Source organism: Sebastes fasciatus, chromosome 14, assembly GCF_043250625.1.
Source record: "Sebastes fasciatus isolate fSebFas1 chromosome 14, fSebFas1.pri, whole genome shotgun sequence".
Lineage (NCBI taxonomy): Eukaryota > Metazoa > Chordata > Actinopteri > Perciformes > Sebastidae > Sebastes > Sebastes fasciatus.
The window spans coordinates 2,562,501-2,586,314 of record NC_133808.1 but is presented as its reverse complement, the minus strand read 5'-3'; the positions used below and the strand labels follow the sequence as shown (position 1 = coordinate 2,586,314).

The 23,814-nt window shown below is 41.2% G+C and overlaps 1 protein-coding gene across 1 annotated transcript; it reads left to right on the top strand.

The window, feature by feature from the left end:
* The first annotated feature begins 2,943 nt into the window (after positions 1 to 2,943).
* On the top strand, positions 2,944 to 23,566 carry esyt3 (extended synaptotagmin-like protein 3). The gene is made up of 23 exons (XM_074658136.1): positions 2,944 to 3,294; positions 6,242 to 6,283; positions 6,367 to 6,501; positions 7,426 to 7,502; positions 7,683 to 7,752; positions 7,882 to 7,971; positions 8,054 to 8,109; positions 8,680 to 8,800; positions 9,028 to 9,204; positions 10,528 to 10,610; positions 10,933 to 10,981; positions 12,054 to 12,143; positions 12,263 to 12,325; positions 12,417 to 12,476; positions 15,829 to 15,903; positions 16,120 to 16,206; positions 17,076 to 17,225; positions 17,499 to 17,839; positions 19,606 to 19,704; positions 20,131 to 20,262; positions 21,133 to 21,238; positions 22,221 to 22,270; positions 22,368 to 23,566. The coding sequence occupies exons 1-23, from the start codon at positions 2,944 to 2,946 to the stop codon at positions 22,405 to 22,407; spliced, it is 2,544 nt and encodes an 847-aa protein (XP_074514237.1). The 3' UTR covers positions 22,408 to 23,566.
* The last annotated feature ends 248 nt before the right edge of the window (positions 23,567 to 23,814 follow it).

Genomic DNA, 23,814 nt, shown 5'->3' with positions numbered 1-23,814 from the left:
TTATCCTTATACTACGAAACCCTGGTACTGTTGATCAACCTTTTAATTCAGAAGATTGTGTGAAAAATATTTATATTGAGGTGCTAATATACTGAAAGAGAAGTGCTCTAACAAAAATATTAGGAACACACTCAGTTATGTTTCTGTCCCTTCATCTGGATGTTTTTGGTCTTCCTTATTTGAGGATATACAGTGGGAGAAAGCTTGAAAAATTTGTGATAAATACTGTATCAACAACAAACTGAAGGAAGATATTACATAGAATATATTCAGTAAAACTTGTGTTCGAAAGATTCAAGTTGGATATTGATTATAAGTGTGATTTCTGTGGAGTATTTCCCATCTATTCTTTCACTATACAAGAATGTTCTGAATGGATGTAGCCAACTTTCTACAAAAGAAACTTAAGATTAATGTTGAAATAAATATGTGTGATGTAATGCTATATTTTAGTCAAGATAAGTTTGAAAATAACATGCTGTATATCATACAATTAATTATTATTTTGGGAAAATTCCATATTCATAAGAAAAATGGTCAGGAACCAAGCCAACTTTCCTGCACTTTATTAATGGATTCAAACAATATAGCACCATCTTACACAAAGTTAAAAACAAAAAAAGCCATTTAGACTTTTACATTATTAAAGCTGCAGTGGGTAGAAATGGAGCAAATATGATTTAAAAAAGTAATTTTTATAAAACGGTCACTATATCCTGACAGTAGTACATGAGACATGTAATTTGAAAAAAAAAAAACGTGTCCTCTGGTGCTCCTAACGGCATCTGCAGGATTCCACAGACCGGAGGAAAACAACCAATCAGAGCCGAGCTGGAGCCTTGCCGTCTCTGAGCAGCTGTCAATCACTCGTGAACTTCGATCAAACGGTCAAACTAGGGAGGCGCTGATCAAATAAGAATCAATATTCTGTTACTGTAATGCCTATTTCTCACGTAAAAGGTTTTCAGAATCATCTTATTGTACTGTTTAGCTGTGAAATGAGAAAGTTTAATTGTGACCCGGCAGCCATGTTGACATCAGTTGAGGAAATACCAAGCACCGCCCACCAGCCGGAGCACAGCCAATAGGAACGCTCTCTCTCTCTGAAATGACCTTTGATGTTCTAAAGCCTGAAAACAGAGCCATGAGGAGGAGCAGAAGTTTAGTTTTCACTAACACTTGAATTACAATATGCTGAAAGGTTATTATGGAATTTTTGCTCAATGATGCCAAAAACGTTCTGCCTACTGCAGCTTTAAATGGATATAATATGGTGTAAACTAAACTCTTGAATTATGAAATGTATAATTATTTTTGTTTTGTCTTTTTTGTATTGTCTATGTATCTGTTCATACATCTGTAAATGAGCATCGAGTTCCTCAAGGCTCTGTGCTGGGACCCCTCCTCTTCACCATCTACATGCTCCCCCTTGGTCAGATCATCCGCCACCACGGTCTCAGCTTTCATTCATATGCTGACGACACACAACTATATCTCAGCACCAAACCATCCACCCAGCTACCCCCACAGTCACTTGTAAACTGCCTACATGCAATAAAAATCTGGATGTCATCTAACTTCCTAAAACTCAACAGCAACAAAACCGAGCTCATGGTTGTGGCTCCCAAGGCCCTGCTCCGGAAGGTTGGAGATCTCCACCTGGACGTCGATGGCTGTTCCTTCTCCCCATCCTCGGAAGTCCGCAACCTGGGTGTCATCCTGGACCCAACACTATCATTCCAGTCTCATATCAGGTTCATCACCAAATCCGCCTTCTTCCACCTCAAAAACATCTCACGTCTCCGGCAATCACTCTCTGACTCTGTGGCAGAAACCCTCATCCACGCTTTCGTCACCTCCCGTTTGGACTATTGCAATGGAGTTCTGTCCGGGGTTCCCAGCAAAGCCCTGGACAGGCTCCAGTATGTGCAAAACTCAGCTGCCAGGGTTCTCACCCGCACCAAGCCCTGGCAGCACATCACCCCCACCCTCATCCACCTCCACTGGCTCCCGGTCAAGTCCCGCATCACCTACAAAATCCTCCTCCTCACCTACAAATCCCTCAACGCCCTGGCTCCTCAGTATTTATCTGACCTCCTTCACCCTTACACACAGCCCCGGAACCTTAGATCCTCAGGCACGGGTCAGCTCTCCATCCCTCACACAAGAATGAGAACTTTTGGGGACAGAGCCTTCAGTGTGACAGCCCCCACCCTCTGGAACTCTCTCCCCATAGAGCTCCGCAACGCACCATCTCTGGACATCTTCAAAAGACTCCTCAAAACCCACCTCTTCACCAAGGCCTATGGCCTCTAGCTACTGTTACATTTGTTGTGTTTATTTATGTCTTTGTTAAGCGTCCTTGGGTTTCATGAAAGGCGCTATATAAATCCAAGCTATTATTATTATTATTATTATAAAACAGAAAGGGTTAAAAAATCCTATAAAAACTGCATACCTCCACAAAATAATACAAACAATTGTTTGTATTATTTTACTATTATTTTATTTGACTATTTTTCTACTTTAAAGTAGAGTTGGTAAGAAAACGCACTATACATATATAATAAAAGTCACTGCTAAAATAACAACAAAAAACCCCAACACAACTAATCGGCCCTTACACTAGCTATATTACTAGCCTGCCTCTCGCATTCATTTTTAGGGTGGAATTCTCTCAGTGTTTCCCCACCCATGGGTGCAGGTGTGCTCACCTGGCTTTTGGAAGTTTCAAACACGGAAGTTCCAGGATAGTCTCGGCTCATATTACCACTACTCCTCTGGGCTCTGGGCTGTACAGCAGCTCGGCTTCCTGTCTGCTTCTCCTGTACAAAGTCCTGCACAACTGAACCCATATACACCAGAAACCCGGTTCGGACCTGTTCAGACAGTCCTTCAGGACTTCCTCCAGGTACCGGGCTCTAACGAGACGTCCCGGACCCCATGGCGTCCTCCAGCGGACAGCAGTACCCGAGAGAGGGAGGTGTTCTCGGCGGAGAGAGCCTGTCTCTCCACGGCAGCACGGAGAAGCTGGACTCGTCCGCGGTGAACCGCCTCCTCATGGAGGTGCTGGTGTACTTCGGCCGAGCCGTGCTCGTCTTCTACCCGGTGTACCTGACGGGCTACCTGGGCCTCAGCATCAGCTGGGTGCTGCTCTGCATGGTCATGGCCACCTGGTGGAAGAAGAACCGACAGTGGAAAGACGCCCGGATCGGAACCGCCCTCGACTTTGTGGACAATGAAACCGTTGTGGTGAACAAGGAGCTGCAGAGCGCCCTGCAGATGGCTTCATGGGTATGTGGCTGCTGATAAATACACACTACTACTGTTTAAGGTCAACCTTTAGATGGCACACCTCTGTCTGCTGGGGTTGTGGACTTACTAGTTGTCAAGTGTGTAACCAAGTTGTGTAAAACCTCCTGAAAGCAGTCCCATAGCCTCAGAGGCTACAGTAGGACACATCATGCTCTCTGTTACCTTGACTACAACACATTATATTTGCATGCCATGCCAGACTGGGCTGAGCCTCCCATAGACATACTCAGAATTGGGTTAAGCAGCCAAATGTGCTGTTGTTGTGTTGGAGGTTTCGTGTCTTAGTATTTGGTTACAGCACCACACCCACTCTAACAGTGACTCATGGGACCTGAGGAGGAAGAGACAGTTGAGAGGGGTTCTTCTAATGTCAGAGGAATGTAATCTGCACAATAGATCACATTACTTTGTAGTAGGGCTGTCAATCGACTGTTCACAATGTACCTTAAAGGGAGATCTTTAATACTCTTATACATGGGAGTCGACAAATATGCTGCTTTGTGCAAATGTATGTATATATTTATTATTAGAAATCAATTAACGACACAAAACAATGACAGATATTAGGGATGCACCGATCCGACTTTACCTGGCATCGGCCCATACTGAGCACTGGTCCGATACCAGTGTGTACCAGTAATACCAGTAGTTAATAAGCTGTATACCTCACAGTGTGGAAATGACTGGGATCATTCATTTATCTGTAAGACAACATCAGGCTTGACTTAAACATCACTCTTCTAACATTGTAAAACAAAATGTAACAAATAAAAACATAAATGTAAATTAACTGAATTGTTATTTATTATTAAAATCATAAACTGTACACCAACAACTTGGTAAAACAATCTTCCAAATGAACAGGAATTACAATTCAAGTTTAAGCCTTTTAATGCAGCAACAAACTGGTCAAAACATAAACAGGAATTAAAATCCCAGTATATAATATATAATATATATATAGTCTATACATATAGAATTGATTGAATAGATCGGCTCCATTGTTACGATACCCGATCCAGCTATTTGAGTCAGTATCGGCCCGATAGCTGATCCGGTATCTGTCCATCCCTAATAAATATTGTCCAGAAACCCTCCCAGGTACTGCATTTAGCATAAAACATATGCTCCAATCATAACATGGCAAACTGCAGCCCAACAGGCAACAACAGCTGTCAGTGTGTCAGTGTGCTGACTTGACTATGACTTGCCCCAAACTGCATGTGATCATCATAAAGTGGGCATGTCTGTAAAGGGGAGACTCGTGGGTACCCATAGAACCCATTTACATTCACATATCTGGAGGTCAGAGGTCAAGGGACCCCTTTGAAAATGACCATGACAGATTTTCTTCAACAAAATTTAGCACAAGTGTTCTTTAACCTCATTCGCGACGAGCTAGTATGACATGGTTTGTACCATCTAGCTTTAAAACTGAGCCCGGTACAACCTCCGGAAGATCGATTGCATTAATGCTTTTAAGAAATTAGTGGTGTTAAAACGAATTTGCGTTATTATTGACAGCCCTACCTTTTTAGTTAGTGTCTCGCTTCACTTTCTTTATGTGTGTGAGAGAGACAGAGAGATGATTAAGACATTATACTTTATAGTAGTGTGGTTTTAAACACACAGGTTTTTAATACAGGCAGAATTACATTTGAAAATGTGCAGATTTCTGATTTCCACCCAATGTTGTTATATATTCTATCAGTGGATCTTATTTGACCCTGTTTATAGTAGGGATTCTCAAACATTTTGGGACCGGGGACTTCTTACAGGGGAGATATTTTTCGAAGGACTCCCTCTTAATCATAACTCGGATTAATCATATGCTCAAAAGCAGTTGTACTCTTAGAGCTATTGGAGCTATTTGTTTTCTAAAACTTTTCAACCTAAATACTTCAGACCTGTTTCATAGTGATAAACAGAAACACATTTACATTTGAATCATGTTAAGATAAAATGAGATAATCCTTTATTAATCCCACAGTGGAGAAATATTCAATGTTATTGAATGTTAATACCACTTATATAGCTTTTAAAAAGAGGGTGATTTTATTCAGATTGCATTCGGACTCAACTTGACAACATTAATATCCTACATTTCAAGTAATTGATCTTAAAAACTTTCAGAAAATGAACAGTAGCAAGACTGGCATAGTCCTAATGAATCCAGATCTTTAAACTTACTTCAACTTTAAAATAATGAACTTATTGCTGCGTGTCACAATCATATCAGAGTTTCTAACGTGGGTGGGAGTAATGACACGATATGCTTTGTTTCATTGGCGCAAATGGACCCCATCTGTAGATATGCACTTTTTAATGATACACCTCAATTTTATAATTTGTAGCAAATAATTTCGCAGACCCCCTGACAGAGGGCCACGGACCTCCAGGAGTCCCCGGACCCCACTTTGAGAATCCCTGGTCTATAGGCCTTGAATGTACTTAGAGTTTTGGCTAAGCTTTCCATCTTTAGCATCAGAACTCACTGATGCTACTTAAGTTTATTTGGATAGATGCTCTGTATTAGAACATGATTCCAAACCTCTGTTACAGTCCACAGTTTTGCTGCTGCAGAGAAACGTTGGTAAGCCCTAAATAACAAATACTACTGTGCTTTGCCATGTCCTTTTTTTTTTTTTTTTTTTTTACTAAGGAATGCTTAGAATGGGGAAAATGTGGAGACTGTTTCTGAGTTGAATCCTTGAATCCACCAGTCTTATAGTCTTTTTAATTTGAGATTAATTAATGTTGACTAATTTAAGCCATTTTAGAATTTGCATGATGGATAATTATTAATTACTGATGCGGTTATGTCTTCCATCACCGCCATCATGCATGCCACTATGTTTGTTTGGCTTGGACAAATACTTCCAAAGCCACTTCTAATTTCACTGTCATATATTGTTTTTCTTCAAAGGTCCACTTTCCTGATGTTGAGAAAGTCGACTGGCTTAACAAGGTACAGTATGAATATCAAGCTTTCTGATTTGTGGTGTGGAATGGAGGCGTTTTCACATGCTCTGTTTTGTTCTGTATGATCAGATTTTGCAGCAGGCCTGGCCTTTCTTTGGGATGTTCATGGAGAAGCTCCTTAAAGAAAACATCCAGCCGGCCATCAGGCTCTCCAGCCCATCGCTCAAAACGTTCACTTTTTCCAAGATCCACTTTGGACACATAGTGAGTCCTCCATCACTCCTTTGACACGCGATCCATTATTAAAGCCAGTCATATGATTAAAAAGTTATTTTTATAAAACGGTCACTATATCCTGACAGTAGTGCATGAGACAGGTAATCTGGATAAAATCATGTTCCTCTGTGTCCTCTGGTGCTCCTAACGGCATCTGCAAGATTTCACAGGCCGGAGGAAAACAACCAATCAGAGCCGAGCTGGAGCCTTGCCGTCTCTGAGCAGCTGTCAATCACTCACAAACTCTGATCAAACGGTCAAACTAGGCAGCGCTGATCAAATATGAATCAATATTCTGTTACGCCTATTTCTCTCCTCAAATGTTTTCAGAATCATCTTGTAGTGTACTGTTTAGCTGTAAAATGAGAAAGTTTGTGATCCGGCAGCCATGTTGAGATCAGTTGAGGAAATACCAAGCACCGCCCACTAGCCGGAGCAAACTTTCAAATTTTTCTCATTGGCCTAGTTTGACCATTTGATCGGAGATTGCGAGTGATTGACAGCTTTCTCTGTTGAATGAACAGCCAATAGGAACGCTCTCTCTCTCTGAAATGACCTGTGATTGGTCAAAGTCTCCCGTCACGGGCTAGATTTTCTAAAGCCTGAAAACAGAGCCATGAGGAGGAGCAGAAGTCTAGTTTTCTCTCAGGACACTTGAATTACAATATGCTGAAAGGTTATGAATTTTTGCCCGATGATACCAAAAACATTCTGCCTACTGCCGCTTTAAATTCTCCTGATTATGACTCTGTTCAGTCAAATGGTAACCAAATCTTTTACTGTCTTATCAAGCAAAGCACGCCCCTGTGATTTGCTGTGGGTAGAAATGGTGCCATCACACATGTATCTGATAAACCGAGAGTGCAGCGTCTCAATAAGGACGGTTCCTTTAATATGTTTCCCTAATTCCAGCCTCTCAGGATCACTGGAATGAAAGTATACACACATGAAGTGGATCAGAGGGAGGTGGTTCTGGACATGACTATAAGGTTAGTCGGACACATCTCTCACGTCAGAGCTGCTTCTGTCTCGTCATTTGGTGTTGAATATGTTTTTGGTCCCTCTGTTCTAAGCCCACTGTAACCTCTGAACAAGAGCCTATAGTGGGCGCGCATGTTGTTGTCCCTGAGTTATTCTTTTACGTCTCACCCACACTGCTCACTTTGCAGTTACGAGGGCGACGTGGACATCGACGCTGACGTGAATTCGGCAATAACAGCTGGCGTCAAAGGACTTAAAGTGGGCTTCTCATTTTTCTGTATTCTCTGCATCACCCTTATCATCATCATAATCATCACCATCATCATCAATATAATCATCACCATCATGGGTTTATCAGTCTTGTAACATCTGTCCTGAATCTTCCAGCTCCAGGGGATGATGAGGGTCATTTTGGAGCCTCTCATTGGTCAAATACCACTGGTGGGAGGAGTCACCTATTTTTTCATGCGCCGCCCTGTAAGTGACATTTTCATGACCTCACTGTCCTCAGATAAGATATGTTATTAGTTTAAAACTCTTAAATAATTTTTTTCCCCAGACCCTACAAATCAACTGGACTGGCGCGACCAACCTCTTGGACACCCCTGCCTTCAGGTTAGTTTCCACAGAACACCTCCCCAGCTCTTGGGGAAAGCTCAGTCTGCTCTGATTGGTCGGCTGGCCCACTCTGTTGTGATTGGTCAAGTGAACTGAACTCTTTGGACTCCGCTCTAACAAGCTTTGTTTGAGCGGGTACCAAACTAGCCGCTAGGCAGGTATTATGCAAATGTGTTACCGCTACCGCTACTGAGGCTCCTGACGGTGTATTAAATGAATAAAGTGTAAAATAGGCAATATGTCTTGTTTGTTCCTTGTTACTGAAAGAGAGTTCAATCATCCAATCCACTAAACAACTCAAAACAAGAGTCAACACCAACAGGAGAATACACTGTTTACCATTGATGGAGCATTTTGGCAAATATTACTTGGGTGCTACCCACATAAGAGAAATAATCCACCAAATGCAGATTTCCAAACTTTTTTTTCTGAGTTTTTATATAACACACTAAAGGAAAGGGGAAAAAAACACAAAAGCCTAATAGGTCCTCTTTAATAGTCAGCCCAACATTTAGCTGTTTAGTCGTCTAGTTGTAAAGCTCTCTCTTCTCATCTGTCACCTTCCAGCTCGCTCTCTGAGGAGACCATCATGGACATCATTGCCTCGCTCATGGTGTTGCCCAACCGCATGTGTGTGCCCCTCGTAGACCAGGTCAAAGTGGACCAGATGAGGTTCCCACTACCTAGAGTATGTAAGATATACTTTCCATTTCACGGATTAGTGTTCATTTCATCACCTGCAGTCACTTGTGTTTTTAAATACTGTACCATTGCACATTTTAAGATAAAAGTCCCCTATCAAAATAATTGTAGGTTTCTCTTTTTCAATTTTTTTTATATATTTGGATGAAGATTTTGTGTGTCTTTATGTGGGACAATATTGCTTCCTTGAATGTCTCCTCGTCTGCTCCTCAGGGTGTGGTGAGGGTCCACTTGCTGGAGGCCAGAGACCTGGTGGCGAAGGACACATACATGATGGGTTTGGTGAAAGGCAAATCAGACCCGTATGCAACACTCAGAGTGGGCAACCGACATTTCAAAAGCAAGACCGTCAAAGAGAATTTGCACCCCACATGGAATGAAGTTTATGAGGTAGAGTAACAGGAATCATTTGAAAACTTCAGTCTCATTCGTATAATCTTTGCTAATTTTCATGCTTTGGTTTCAATAATATGATTACTCTTTTATTCAACTTTTTGGGGCCGTTAAAATTATTTTAAAGCATCTAGATAATCTGTAATTCTGCATGTATCCTGGTATGCAAAACTGGCAAACATTGAAGAGCTACTCAGATCAATGTTAGTAACTCTTTGATTGAAAGCTGGAGTTCTCTCCAGCAATTTCAACCATTTTTTATTTTTTTTTTGCAGTACCAACTACACTTTCGGGTGTATCATTTAATATCCCATGTCTACTGTGTGATCTGCTAAAGCCTTCTTCTAAATGTTGTAACCGTCAATATAAAGAGGACCTACTATTATCATTTTCAAGTGCATACTTGCTTTAATGTTCAAAAAACACTTTATTTTCCTCATACCGGCTGTGCTGCAGCACCCCTTTTCACCCTCTGTCTGAAACGCCCCCCTCCTGAGAAGCCCAGTCTGCCCATCCTGTTGGGATTGGTCAACCAAACCAAGCTCTTCAGACTCCGCTCCAGCTCCGCTCTAACTAGCTTTGTTTGAGGGCGTGCAAAACTAGCCTCGAAGCAGGTATTATGCAAATGTGTGACTTGGTGACATCACCACGTTACGGAAGAAAAGGCGGGACTTCAAGCAAGGAGGTTCAGGCAGTTCAGGAGCAGTGTTTCTGGGGGGGAGGGTAACAGCGGTTCACATATGGTGTCATGTCAGCTCCTCTCTCTTGCTCTCTGTTTAGACACAACTGACAAATATGTGGAATACGTCATTTGAAACCCACGATCACAAACAGCAGTAACACTCGGCTGTTTCTAATAAATATAGCGGATGGATTTTAAATCTTGATTGTGGGGGAGGGACTGGGAGGGAATCAGAGGAATCAAAACTCTGAGAGAACAGAAGGGAGAGAGGGGAGGGAAGTAAAAAGCGTTCATTGGATGCTTATTTTATCGTCCTATCAAAATCAGATCATTTACATCGCATATAATATATTATTTATATATAGTTTATAGTAGTTTATCAGTGTGTTTTCTGGCCAGATTTGCTCGCGACACGTGGAGAAAATAGACCAGACGCCAAAACTATCGCTGAAGATCGTGAGCCGGCAACAGAGCTCCGTGGCGCGTCACGTCCTGTGTGAACAGCCCAGTTCATTTACACGGGCGCCGAAAGGATGCCAAAAATCGTGGCGCGTTAATAATAATATAACTGGGACACAGATTTAAACATTGTCTGAAAGACATTTAATAACATTCGTCTTCCTTTTGTCTGTGTGCAGTTTGTCGTCCATGAAGCCCCGGGGCAGGAGTTGGAGGTGGAGCTATATGATGAGGACACAGATAAAGACGACGTGCTTGGGCAGTAAGAAACTATCTAATAACAGCACAAACAAGCAGGGTCAATGCTGTTTGAGTCACACGTGTTGCATTCACTTTACTATATACAGAGTTATTCAAATATGGACGAGTTTTTTAAGCATTACTTATTACCCTGCCATACATACCCCACGATGGCAACAAACAACACTCAATATGGTTACTTGATTGAAAATATATACAGCTTGTACAAAACGTGTTTTTAGAGAGGAAAGCTGTACATATGATATTAGTGCTGAAAGTATGTCAGTTTTAAATGTTTGGGCTGTAAAGTTTTCACCTGTCATCATTTTTCGTTATCACCTTAGGTATCACCTTGATTTGGGAGAAGTCAAGAGGGAGATAGAGATGGATCAGGTGAGCTTTTATTTAATATTATGGATACACTGAATACTGTGATTTAGGCCTAATAGGTATATTATTTTCTCTGCAATAATAAAAAAGGTAGTACTCACAAAATGATTTCCAGCACTATAGGACATTACGGTGTATTATTTCCTACTGTTTTAAATTCCTTATTTAGTATTTTGAGAATTTGCAGCAGCAGCATTTTTAAGAATGGAAAGAAACTAGGGCTGTCAATCGATTCAAATATTTAATTGTGATTAACAGCATGATAATCACGAATTAATTGCAAATTTTTTATCTGTTTAAAATGAACCTTAGTATAGTATTTAATACTCTTATCAACATGAGTGGGGAAATATGCTTGCTTTATTTATATATATATATATATATAGATACATGTATGTATATTCAAAACCAATTAACAACACAAAACAATGACAGATATTGTCTAGAAACCCTCACAGGTACTGCATTTAGCATGAAGAATATGCTCAAATCATAACATGGCAAACTGCAGCCCAACAGGCAACAACAGCTGTCAGTGTGTCAGTGTGCTGACTTGACTATGACTTGCCCCAAACTGCATGTGATTATCATAAAGTGGGCATGTCCATAACGGGGAGATTCGTTGGTACCCATAGAACCCATTTACTTTCACACATCTGGAGGTCAGAGGTCAAGGGACCCCTTTGAAAATGGACATGACCGTTTTTTGTCGCCAAAATTTAGCGCAAGTTTGGAGCGTTATTTAGCCTCCTTCGTTAATATTTACTAGTATGACATGGTTGATACCGATGATTCCCTCAGGTTTTCTAGTTTCATATGATACCAGTATCTTCACTCTAGCTTTAAAACTGAGCCGCTACCATGTAAAAATTGCAAGTTGCGTTAATGCGTTTAAGAAATTAGTGGCGTTAAAACAAATTTGCGTTAAGGCGTTATTATCTCGTTAGCTTTGACAGCCCTAAAAGAAACGTTTAAATGATAATGCATATTAAAACTATTTCCACCAGTTTTTCTATTTAAGTGCAGTCTTTATATGAATGTCATGTTGATGAATGAATCTCCCTCGCTGCTGTAGTGGTTTCCTCTGGAAGGGGTCCAGAATGGAGAAGTTCATCTCAGGCTCCAGTGGTTTTCCCTTAAGAGTGACCCCAGCCTGCTGAGGGAGGTAGCCTCTTTTATTACTTACATTTCTTTCATCATTAACATTTATATTCAGTATCCTCAGGCTGTAACTGGAGTTATTGGGCCAGCAGGTTGTGTAAATCTTGTATCGCTCTCTTCCAGTCTGCAGACGGCTTTGCTTGTGCTATGCTTGCGGTGTATCTGGACAATGCCTCAAACCTACCGGTAAGTGGCCTGTTGTTGTTGTTGTTGAGAGCAGATGATGCAACGTGGACAGACAAAGTGTGCTGATGCGTGTTCTTGTGTGTGTCTCCAGAAAGACAACAGTGAGATCACCGAGCATCAGAAACACGGGAAGCACTCAAAGGAAGCTCGGGTAAGCCTACCTCCCTCCCCAGTAGAAGGAGCTGGGCTGGAGCTTAGGGACCCCAGACCCAGAGGCCCCTAAGGCCCCATTTTCATTGTGTCTCCGATAGCTTGTTGTAGTTTGATTGATATTTGAATTTTTTTTGTGAATATACACCACTAAAGTACAATAGGTCGTTTTTGCCCTTGAAGGAGGTTAAATGCTGTTACAACTAGTCAACACTATGCCAAAGACAAAACATACACATCATACCTGTCCAATAAAGACAAACAGCAGACATTTACAGTATATATAAAAACTAAAACTTAATCTTAAAAGCATTCATCATTGTTGAGAATAGAAACGACAGACATTAGTACATTGTTTATTATCCCTCTGTCATAGGAACAAAGGAATATGCATAATCAATATGAATGCATATATAATTTTTTCACCAGTCCACTGCTGGTCATAATTGCATTAGTCATATAGTCCATATACTGAATGTCAGTTGGTCTTACAAATAAATTGAATCAGTTTTTAAAGGGTGCCGACAAGTCTAATCATTGCCAGGAAACCCATACTGTTCCTAAAATATTAGTCTACGCTGTACTTGACCTTGACTTGACCTATTATGCTCCCTTTCCTTTAATGTGTTATACAGTTTTTTTTATTGTGCATGTGAAAGGTCTTAAATGTTACAAAGCCCAAAGAGTTACCCTCCCTCACAGAAACACTGCTCCTGAACTGCCTGAAACGCCTCACTTGAAGTCCCACCTTTTCTTCCCTAACTTGGTGATGTCACCAAGTAACATATTTACATAACAGCTGCCGAGCAGCTAGTTTGGCCATGGATGTATGAAGAGAACTGGATACAGCGTCAGAGGCGGGCTCCCGTTCATTCCTATGAGAGTTGCTCAGTGGCGCATGAAATGAAAATGGCTCGACTGCCGAGTGATAAAGTACCCGGATTTTCTAGCGACCTTCCGCATCCATTGGGCCCGTAGAGCAGGCGCAGTAGCGTTTCCTTTAACTCCACCTCTCAGCCCTCGCTCCAGCTTCGGTCTGGGTCTCATTCACATGAACAGAGGAAGAAAATTAACTCTGGATTCAGCTATTAATGCATTTTACAACTTTTAGGATCTAATGATTTAAATAAGAACTGTTTAAGTGTTCATACTGGGAAGGTGATTTACCTAAAAAAAAATGTATCCGCTGAATTACAGACATCTCTTTCCCAATGGAAGTCTATGGGAAAAAGTCTTTTTGGGCCCAATGCATCACGTGACGGACACAGAAGTTGAAAATTTGCTTCAAAGTCCAGCGCTCTTCCTGGGGGCTTGAGTTTGGCACACCCTCAAACAAAGCTAGTTAGCTGAAGAGTTCGGTTTGGTTCAGCTGAGAGTGGGCCAGCTGAGCAATCAGAGCAGACTGGGCTTTTCAGAGTGCAGGAGCTCAAACAGAGCGTTTCAGACAGAGGGTGAAAAGAGGTGCTGCAGCATAGCCGGTATTAGAAAAATAAAGCGTGTTTTTGAACATTACAGCGTGTAAACATGTTCAAGTAGAAACCCAAAATACAAGTTTGCACCTGAAAATGAGCATAATAGGTCCTCTTTAATCCAGCACTGTTTGGTATTCAGAGGCCCCACCCCTCTTCCAATAGAACCTGTTCATACAAAGGTTTTATCGCTAGATGTTCCCCATAGGGTGTGAAAGAGAGGCACTTGTATTTCTCCAGCACACACTGCCTTCAGTTTTTTTTCTCACAGTTATTTATTAATAGACTGCATGGGAACGTGTAAGGCCTTATATTTTAGGGGTTGTCAAATAGCTCATGGGACACCTAACAGCTTCTTTTTCACTTTGCTGCCTTACAATTTGATCGTCTTTTTGTATCTTGATGTCAGACAAAAGCCTCAGTGAGGTCAGGTGTTTTCTGGTGTAGTGCTCCAGGTGTACCTGTCCCTGTGCGTAGCTGGTATTTCCTGTTCGTCTGGTGCATGCCTGTCATTTTGTTATGTGGGTGTGTTGTTACCAGCTGGTGTCCATGTTGCTAGATTTCTTCCTTAAACCCAAGGCTTGTTCAGGGTGAGCTTCTCAGCACAAAGAATTGTGTAGAGAAGTGTTGATGAATAAGTGAACAATGGTGAGGACGTCTATGTACTTCTCGACTCATTTTCCATCTTTGTAGGGCAAATATAGGCTGATATTTTTTTTAGGATTTTAACATTTCTAGATAGGCCAAATCAATAAATGCCATCGTGTTCACAGATTAGTTTACAGATTCTTTGACAAACATTTGACCCACTCAAATTTGTGCCCATACCATAATCCCCATCCTTCTACTAATTAAAGTAGTTATAACATTATTATGACAAATTGTAAGAGTTATTTAAGGACACGTTTTGACCCAGACTTGTTCAACAGATCTATTTCAATTCAAGCTCTCTTAACTTGAACTGTCAGTAGCAGCCATTGCCTCTGATGCCCTCTGCTGGTCATTGTATAGAAATAGAGTGAAGTGAAGTGAGAGAGGCAACGCTGAATTCTCAAGTTAAGATTTCATTGTCCTGCGCTACGTTGTGTCATAGCAAACGGATAGTTGAGGAAAGCTGCAAAAACAGGCTCGTCTTAAGGGTGACAGACCATGGATGTAAAAGAGGTTGTGTCCTGGTCTTTTGCCCTGTGTGTTAATAATTAATAATCTTTTTTTATGATTAAGTAGGTCTAGATGCTATATAAATACTGTGAAAGTATCAAAACACTCAATCCACAGAGAAATGCACACAGCCTGCATTCAGAAACTGTGCCTTTAAACGAGCCGTCAGGACTTCTGTAAGGTTGTGATGTCACAACGATACAGTCATCGGTAGAAGAGCCGCTAAACTCTGCGTAGTTTACACACCCAGTTAGTCCCCAGCTGCAGTGCAGATGCGGAAGACCGCAAACGCTGACCAGTCAGAGAGCAGACTGGGCTTTTTCAGGAGGGGGTCTTAAAGAGACAGGCGCTAAAACGAAGCGTTTCAGACAGAGTGTGAATACAGGTATATTCAGACAGATATGAGAAAAATAAAGTGTTTCTTGAACATTAAAGCATGTAAACATGTTCATGTAGAAACCCAGAAAAACAAGTATGAACCTGAAAAATGAGCATGATACGTCCCCTTTAAATTGTGTCATATGGGAAACAAACCCTGAAAACAGTTGAGATATCAAGTTTCAAGTAGCATTGTTGTTAATGGTCACTCTGCCCATCAGTACAGTTGCTAACTAATATTTCTCATTGTTCCTGAGGGTTTCTGTGTCAGTGTTATCGACACAGTGTATGAAAACGTTTTTTTCCTCAAAAATAATGCACTGTCTCACTGATTTACTTCTTCAGCTCACGAAGAGGAAGACTGCCTGCCCGAACTCCTATGTGGTATTTTCCGTCGATAATGAGGTTCAGAAAAGCAAGGTACGGCTCTCGCTTGATCACATTAATACACCATTTTCTCCTACAGGCATTAAATGAATACGATATCTCCTAATTCATGTTTGCGTTTGTTTCAATGTATTTTAGCACGGTACAAGAAGGCCGACTTGTAACTGTCGAACTGAAAAGTTTCATTTCAGATTGACATTTGCAATGAAACCAGTAGTCATGACTCGTCACTGTCTTCTCTTTCCGCAGGTTGTGTACGCATCTAAAGACCCGGTGTGGCAGGAGGGCTTCACCTTCTTTGTGCATGACGTCAGAACACAGCAGCTCTCTCTTCAGGTCTGATATTTAATGGAGCACACACCATGCAGAAGGTTTTTCACACATTTTTCTGTTTTGATTGCAAATTGGCAAACTGCACAATACGTATGTGGCCGGACAGTGATCAGACCCCCGAGACATTTGTATTTATCCCTATGAACCTGTATGTGTAATAATAATATATGTGTTGCACTGACAGGAGTCCGCTACCTTGTCATTTCATCAACCTAAACAAGACTCGGTTTTGACCGGGTCTTGTTTAGTTTCTATCATTGTCTAAGTAAGCAGCCATGCAATGCATTCTGGTAGTGTGGCGGCACAATTCATACAACATAAAATGTTGTCAGAAACACATTTCGGTGAACTATTTTCATGATACAAGAGAAGAAAGTTTACAAATGAGTCGCCACGTTAGTTCTGGTTTGAAAGCTGGGAGCAGCAGCCCACGAGCAAAGAAGTATATTGATACTCTTAGCCACGAGGGAAAGAGGTTCATCCAATCAGGTGCCGAGCACCTTATGTCTAGTTGCAGCCCATCAAGCGTCCAATGCTGGGAAGCGCAGCGATCACTCCGGTGAGTGGAACCGCTGACAACCCCCCTGAAAACATAAACAAAGGACTGTTCCTGCTTTTTCCTTTCGAAAGAGCAACGGACAATGAGGAAGCTCCAATACTCCAACTGTGTAGCTTCATCACTCAGTCAGTCACTCGCTCAGTGGCAGACTTTTGTATTTGTAGGATTGGCCCTCTGCGGTCCAGCCAAAAAGAGGAAATGTTGTAAATGTACTAGACCTCTTTGAGTCAGTGAAATGTCCTCAGGAGATCCAAAATCGTTCCCATTCACTCCTGCCTTAGTTAATAGTTTTCTTTGTGTTCTCGTGGTCCAGGTCAAACAGCACGAGAAGAAGGATCAGCTTGGTGTTCTCAGCTTGCCCCTGAGTCGCCTCCTCAACACCTCCGACATGACCCTAGACCAGCGCTTCCTGCTGGAGCACTCCGGTGCAAACAGCCAGATCAAGCTGAAAGCCACTCTCAGGGTGTGTACACAACGTCGGCAAGCACACACACACACACACACACACACACACACACACACACACACACACACACAACACACATTTAGTACGTAGAAACTCACATTACACATTGACCGATCAAGCACATCACACATTCAGTACAAAGATACAGTCTCATATACCAACACATTCAGCTGCTTCAACCAGCACCTCGATCCTGCAGAATGTGGAAATGAGCTCTAATACATGGATGTTTTTATGCTGACATTAGCCATGTCCTCAATCCCACAATAGGTTCTTACTATGGAAAAGCCTCCACCCAAGATTATCCTCAAACCTCCTCCACAAGACAAACAACAAAGGCCGCAGACTAACCAAGGAGGTAGCGCCCCTCTATCCACTCCGTCCGTCGCTACATCCTCCTCTCCAGCACTTTCCCCCGACACCATCCCCATCCCCACCACCCTCGCCTCACCTCCGACCTCGGCGGAAGATACCGAGGATGGCTCTCGTGAAACCAGTCGGTCAGCTTATTCCACGTTAAACATGCGTCGGTATGACTCCACCAGCCTGCTGTCAGAGAACTCCATCGCTTCGTCCCGTTTGGACCTTTCAAGCGGGGCCTCGTATCCAGAGTGAGTCTACAGCTTTGTTCTTTGTCTGCATGTCGTTTTCAGATGTTTCGTGCGCTGACCTCTAACCTTTCTACACATCATGAAATAAAACTATATAGATTTTATTTAGCAAGAGTTAAAGCTGCAGTCGGTCATTATTATCAGCCTTTTTATTATTATTAGTAGTATTAGTTATATTTCTATTATTATTACAGCTATTAATTTCGATAGTTGTATTATCACTCTTCTACATCCACGTCTATTAATTTTTGTTATTAGTCCTACTTGTATTAGTTCTTACAGCTGCTGTGCTATTATTGTGGTTGCTGTACATCTCTCCCCCTCTCTCTCTGTCTCTCTCTCTGTCTTTCTCTCTCTCTCTCTCTCTCTCTCAACCGGTCGACGCCCACCCAGAGCCCGGCTCTGCTCTAGGTTTCTACCTGCTAAACAGGGAGTTGTTCCTGGCCACGGCGCATAACAATGCAATGCTCATGGGGGATCTCTTGTTGGGTCTCTAAACTATAGAGTACAGTCTAGACCTGCTCTATAGTCTCGAGATAACTTCTGTTATGATTTGACGCTATATAAAAATAATCATGTTCCTCTATGTCTTCCGGTGCTCCTAATAGAGTGCACCAGGGATGACGTATTTTTGTAGGCCAACCAGGAAGTTAGCATCGCTCTGGGTTCCCTCGACAAAAAGCCAATGGGATTTTCCATCAGGTTTTGGATTATTGCAGAAAATAAATTCTGCGACAAACACAGGTTTATGATATTTACTAGGGCTGTGTATTGGCAAGAATCTGGCGATATGGTACGTATCACGATACAGCGGTTACAATTGAATATATTGCCATACTGTATTTCTATACTATACTATATTGTATTACTATACTATATATACATACTATTACTATACTATACTATATTTTAATTTTTTTAAATCTAATTTTCGGAAAACTAATAGTATAAAGAACACACCACCATATGCATATAATCTGAGTAAAAAAAGTTTAGTTTTTATGCAGCCAGAACAGTGGGATCTGCATTTGTATTTATCAGTTGCTGTAACATCCAGCATCAGAGCAATACTCTGAGAGGACACGTACACTGAGAGGACGCATCTCTTTGCAAATTAAATAAAATATTTTCCTGAGTTAATCTTTGCATGTAAACTATTAATTAAAAATCAAGTGTTTTTGACAATCGATACAGTATCACAAAACATAATGATAAGTGATATTCGATTTTTACAATATTTTCTTATACCCAGCAAGATAAACTTCAATAATGAACATCACTTTTATGATTTTTTTTTAAGTGTAAATGCAATCGGCAGTGGTAAAAAGCTAACGTTAGGCTATAAACAAACTACACCAGGATCGCGTGAATGCAAGTATACACAATGAGACTATAAAGGCGGACGAGTCAGCGTGATGACATTTAGTCGTCTCATTTAGCCACTTGTTAGCAACAGCCTTTTTGATCGAATATGAATCGATATTCTGTTACTGTAATGCCTATTTCTCTCCTCAAATGTTCTCAGAATAATCTTGTAGTTTACTGTTTAGCTGTAAAATGAGAAAGTTTGTGACCCGGAAGCCATGTTGAGATAGTCGAGCCAAAACTAAGGAGGCAGAGGAACACAGATTATCTGTCTCATGCACTACTGTCAGCAGATAGTGACCGTTTTATAAAATTAACTTTTTTATCATATTTGCTCAAAGTTACCGACTGCAGCTTTAAGTAATAAAAGTGACATTTCCATCTGTTTTCTCTCACTACAGGGCCATCAGGAGACATCAGGGTTCATTTGGGCTGATCCAGCTGACTGTGCGCTACGCCACCCTGAGGAACAAACTCATTGTCATAGTTAACTCCTGCAGGTACAGCAGAAAAATCCAGCCTCGCTAGTGTTACCCAGCTGAACTAACAATGACCTGAATGTACCCATTTGCTCAGCTGAGCTCTGAACACATTTTAGATCTCCCAACACAGAAATTCACATTTCAGTTTCTGTGTCATTTGTTAAAATACTGTACATATACAGTACTTGGCTTGTGCGTATACAATATATGCCTGGTATGAAGGGATAATCAACTTTTTTCTTCAGCCCTTGGTGCAACATCAACCACACAGTTTTGTGTTGTGAATACTTATAATAGTCAATATTTCCTGGGTTTAAATGCTGTGACTGAATCTGACACACCAAACGAGTTAATTGCCATAATTGAACATACAAATGATTTTCTCTTCAAATGAACATGGCGAACCAGCTGTGGTAACCCATTGTGTGCACCTGTTGCCTGCAGGAACTTATTCCGCGTCAGTGAGAATGGCACAGACTCTTACGTCCGCCTGTATTTACTCCCTGACCAATCCTGGATACACCGCAAGAGGACACATGTCAAGAAGAGGACAGTCTATCCCGTCTTCGATCACAAGTAAGCTCACTGGATCCATCCTACATCAAAAAAGTAGGACTGTCAATAGATTCAGAAAAAAATATTTAGTCGAGATTATCTGCAAATGAATCACACATTTTTGATCTGTTCAAAATGTACCTTAAAGGGAGATTTGTCAAGTATTTAATACTCTTATCAACATGGGAGTGGACAAATATGCTGCTTTATGCAAATGTATGTGTATATTTATTACTGGAAATCAATTAACAACACAAAACAATGACAGATATTGTCCAGAAACCCTCACAGGTACTGCATTAAGCATAAAACAATATGCTCCAATCATAACATGGCAAACTGCAGCCCAACAGGCAACAACAGCTGTCAGTGTGTCAGTGTGCTGACTTGACTATGACTTGCCCCCAAACTGCATGTGATTATCATAAAGTGGGCATGTCTGTAAAGGGGAGACTCGTGGGTACTCATAGAACCCATTTACATTCACATATCTGGAGGTCAGAGGTCAGAGGTCAAGGGACCTCTTTGAAAATGGCCATGCCAGTTTATCCATGCCTAAATTTAGCGCAAGATTGGAGCGATATTTAACCTCCTTCATGACAACCTAGTATGACCTGGTTGGTACCGATGGATTCATTAGGTTCTAGTTTCACATGGTGCCAGTATCTTCACTCTAGCTTTAAAACCCACTACCCGCTGAGCCCGCTACAACTTAAAAATTGCAAGTTGCGTTAATGCGTTAAAGAAATTAGTGGCGTTAAAACGACTCTGCGTTAACGTGTTATTATCACGTTAACTTTGACAGCCCTACAAAAAAAAGCTCTCCTTTAATTTCGTTGAGACCGTGTCTGAAACGTGTTTTCTTTCTGCCAACCCTCTCTTTCATCACAGGTTTGAATTTGATGTGTCACTCAACGAAGCACAAACCAGGAAGTTGGACGTGGCAGTGAAAAATGGCAAAATGCTCCACTCGCGGGAGAGCAAGGACATTGGCATGGTGGGTAATGCTACTTGTGATAGACGGGGTACGGGCAATTGAAATACTCTCTGCCAGGGGTTCTCAAACCTTTTGGGGCCAGGGACCAGGGGGAGAATATTTGCCAAGGACCCCCTCATAATCCTAACACCGATTAAGCATCATGCCATTTGTACTCTTAGATGCCTTGGGAACTATTGGTATTCTAAAACTTTCCAGCCAAATACTTCAGACCTGTTTGATAGTGACTAACAGAGAAACACATTTCAATGTGAATCATGTTAACACCACTTTGTTTTGCCCTGATATTCCGGGTGCTTTGTAATCGGATGTCGCTTTAGCTTGGCTGGATTCATGGCTTCGTTATTCGGCACCTGAAGACACGTGACGCATTGAGGTCTCCCGTCACTGTTCTAAATAAAACCAAACTTGATGTAACTGTCGTCATATTACTTAAAGTGACTTAGCGTCACTTGACGATGTGGACTGACTCAAATATTTCTCCATGCTTGCCAGCTAATAAGCTAAGCAGCAGCAGCAGGAACGGTTTGTTGCTCCCTGAGTGAAGTGACTGAATAACGACAGATTGACGTGATGTGTCACAATCACATCAGAGTTTCTATTGGCCCGAAGCTAACGTGGGGGGGAGTAATGACACAATATGATTGCTTTATTGGCAGAAATGGTCCCCGTCTCTAGAAATGCACTTTTCAATGATGTAGCACAATTTTATAATTTATAGCACATTATTTTGGGGACCCCCTGACAGAGTGCCAAGGACCCCTGGGGGTCCCTGGACCCCACTTTGAGAATCACTGCTCTATGCAGCCTCTACATTTCCAACTTTAGCTCATTACAGTTCAATGTTGTAAATGTTTGTATTTCATACACATAGTATATTGCAAAACCAATGTCTTGGCCACTATGATCGTCACACGATTTTACAGTTTCCAACTCAGTCTGGATAACTGACTGAATGTTAAAGTTCTGCTCCTGTCCACAGGTGATGGTGGATCTTTCACAGGTGGATATAGCCAAAGGCATCACAGAATGGTATGTGGCCCAGTTTTTTCCTTTTCCATGATAGAAATGTATGTGAGGAAACAAATGCTTCAATTCTATGAATATTTCATTTCTCTTTCCTCTCAAGGTTTGAGCTCACACTGCCAGGGCTGAAGAAATCCAGCTAGCGGGTAGAGCTGTAAAACGTCTGTTTTCAGAGCAGCTCCTCAGCCACTGCAAGGCCAAGATGCAGGCCTGATAAATGTTGGGAGAGTTGCATATTCCTGTGTCTTCCTTATCATCGTGGACCAGAGTTGGGTTTTACAAATGCAGCACGAAGCCCATCTCAGATCCTGGACATGTTTGGTACTGTATGTCAACAAGGGTACACTCACTGGCACATACAGTAATATTCCAAACCACACCCCTACTTAGGGTATTACTTGGAATGAAGCGTTTAAGTGCATCTTGTCCCACTTACAGATAGCCGCCATGATATAACACAATATTTTGTTCTAAATCCAATTCATGATCCAATTTATTGTAGCTTATTTGGATTGACGAATAGAAACCAAATGATCCTGAATAATAATGCTATTGCTAAGCATTTCTTTTAGTATGAAAATAGAATGTAATTCATCAGAACATGTTTGTATTTATACTCTATCAAGAAACAAGATCATTTCTTTAACTTGGATAATTTGGATCTTTTTTTGTGAGAGGTTTTTGAGTTGACCTGAGCCAAAGTTATCCTTTTGTATTTCCGTGTAAATATTCCTATTGATAGTTTTTACTATAGAAGGGGGGAAAAGCAAGTGTGTTTGGTGCGGCAATCCAGGAGATTTGCATTGCATATTGATGATGGGTTACATGCTTTAATATACATAAAACTGTACATATTCACAGTTGGAAGAAGCCAAATACAACTGGAGTTCTGTGTGGGCAGCTGAGCAGTTCTTCTGAAGCAGTCGGTTCATTAGAGAGGAAAAACAGCACATGATCATTTTCAATATTTTAAATACTCACACTCACAAACAAGCTTCATGGAGAGTACTACTAATAAAATATCTTTCTGCATTGACGTAGAATTTAACTTGAAAAACAACACTAATTCATTAAGACATGGAGAAATTCCCTTTAAATTAATTACAACTATCATCTATAGTTGACATAGGCTTGTGGTAGCCATCCTGATGAGCTGTTTATCTGTTGTCCATTTAAATTATTCAGGAGCTGGATAATTTATGAAACGTTTACAGTTGCTGGTATTTTTTAATTGACACTGTACATGACTGTGAGTTTTCAGTTAACATTTGGATGGAAAATAAACATCTTTAAGAAAATAAATGTGTTTTTTTTCACTTACAGTGGTGAATGTGGTGAAGTGTGAATGTGAGTGTGACTAGTTGTCTCATGACATACCAGTACATACATGAGTTGCCTGCAGGTGTAGGCGTAAACTGGACTCCAATCCGTCAGCGAGTCTCGCGAGAGTTTATTTATTTATTTTTTTCATTTTGCGGGTTACCTTCTAGATCATGAATGTGCACGGCGCTTTAACACGCTGTCCTGTCTAGAATGTAACCCCCAGGCTG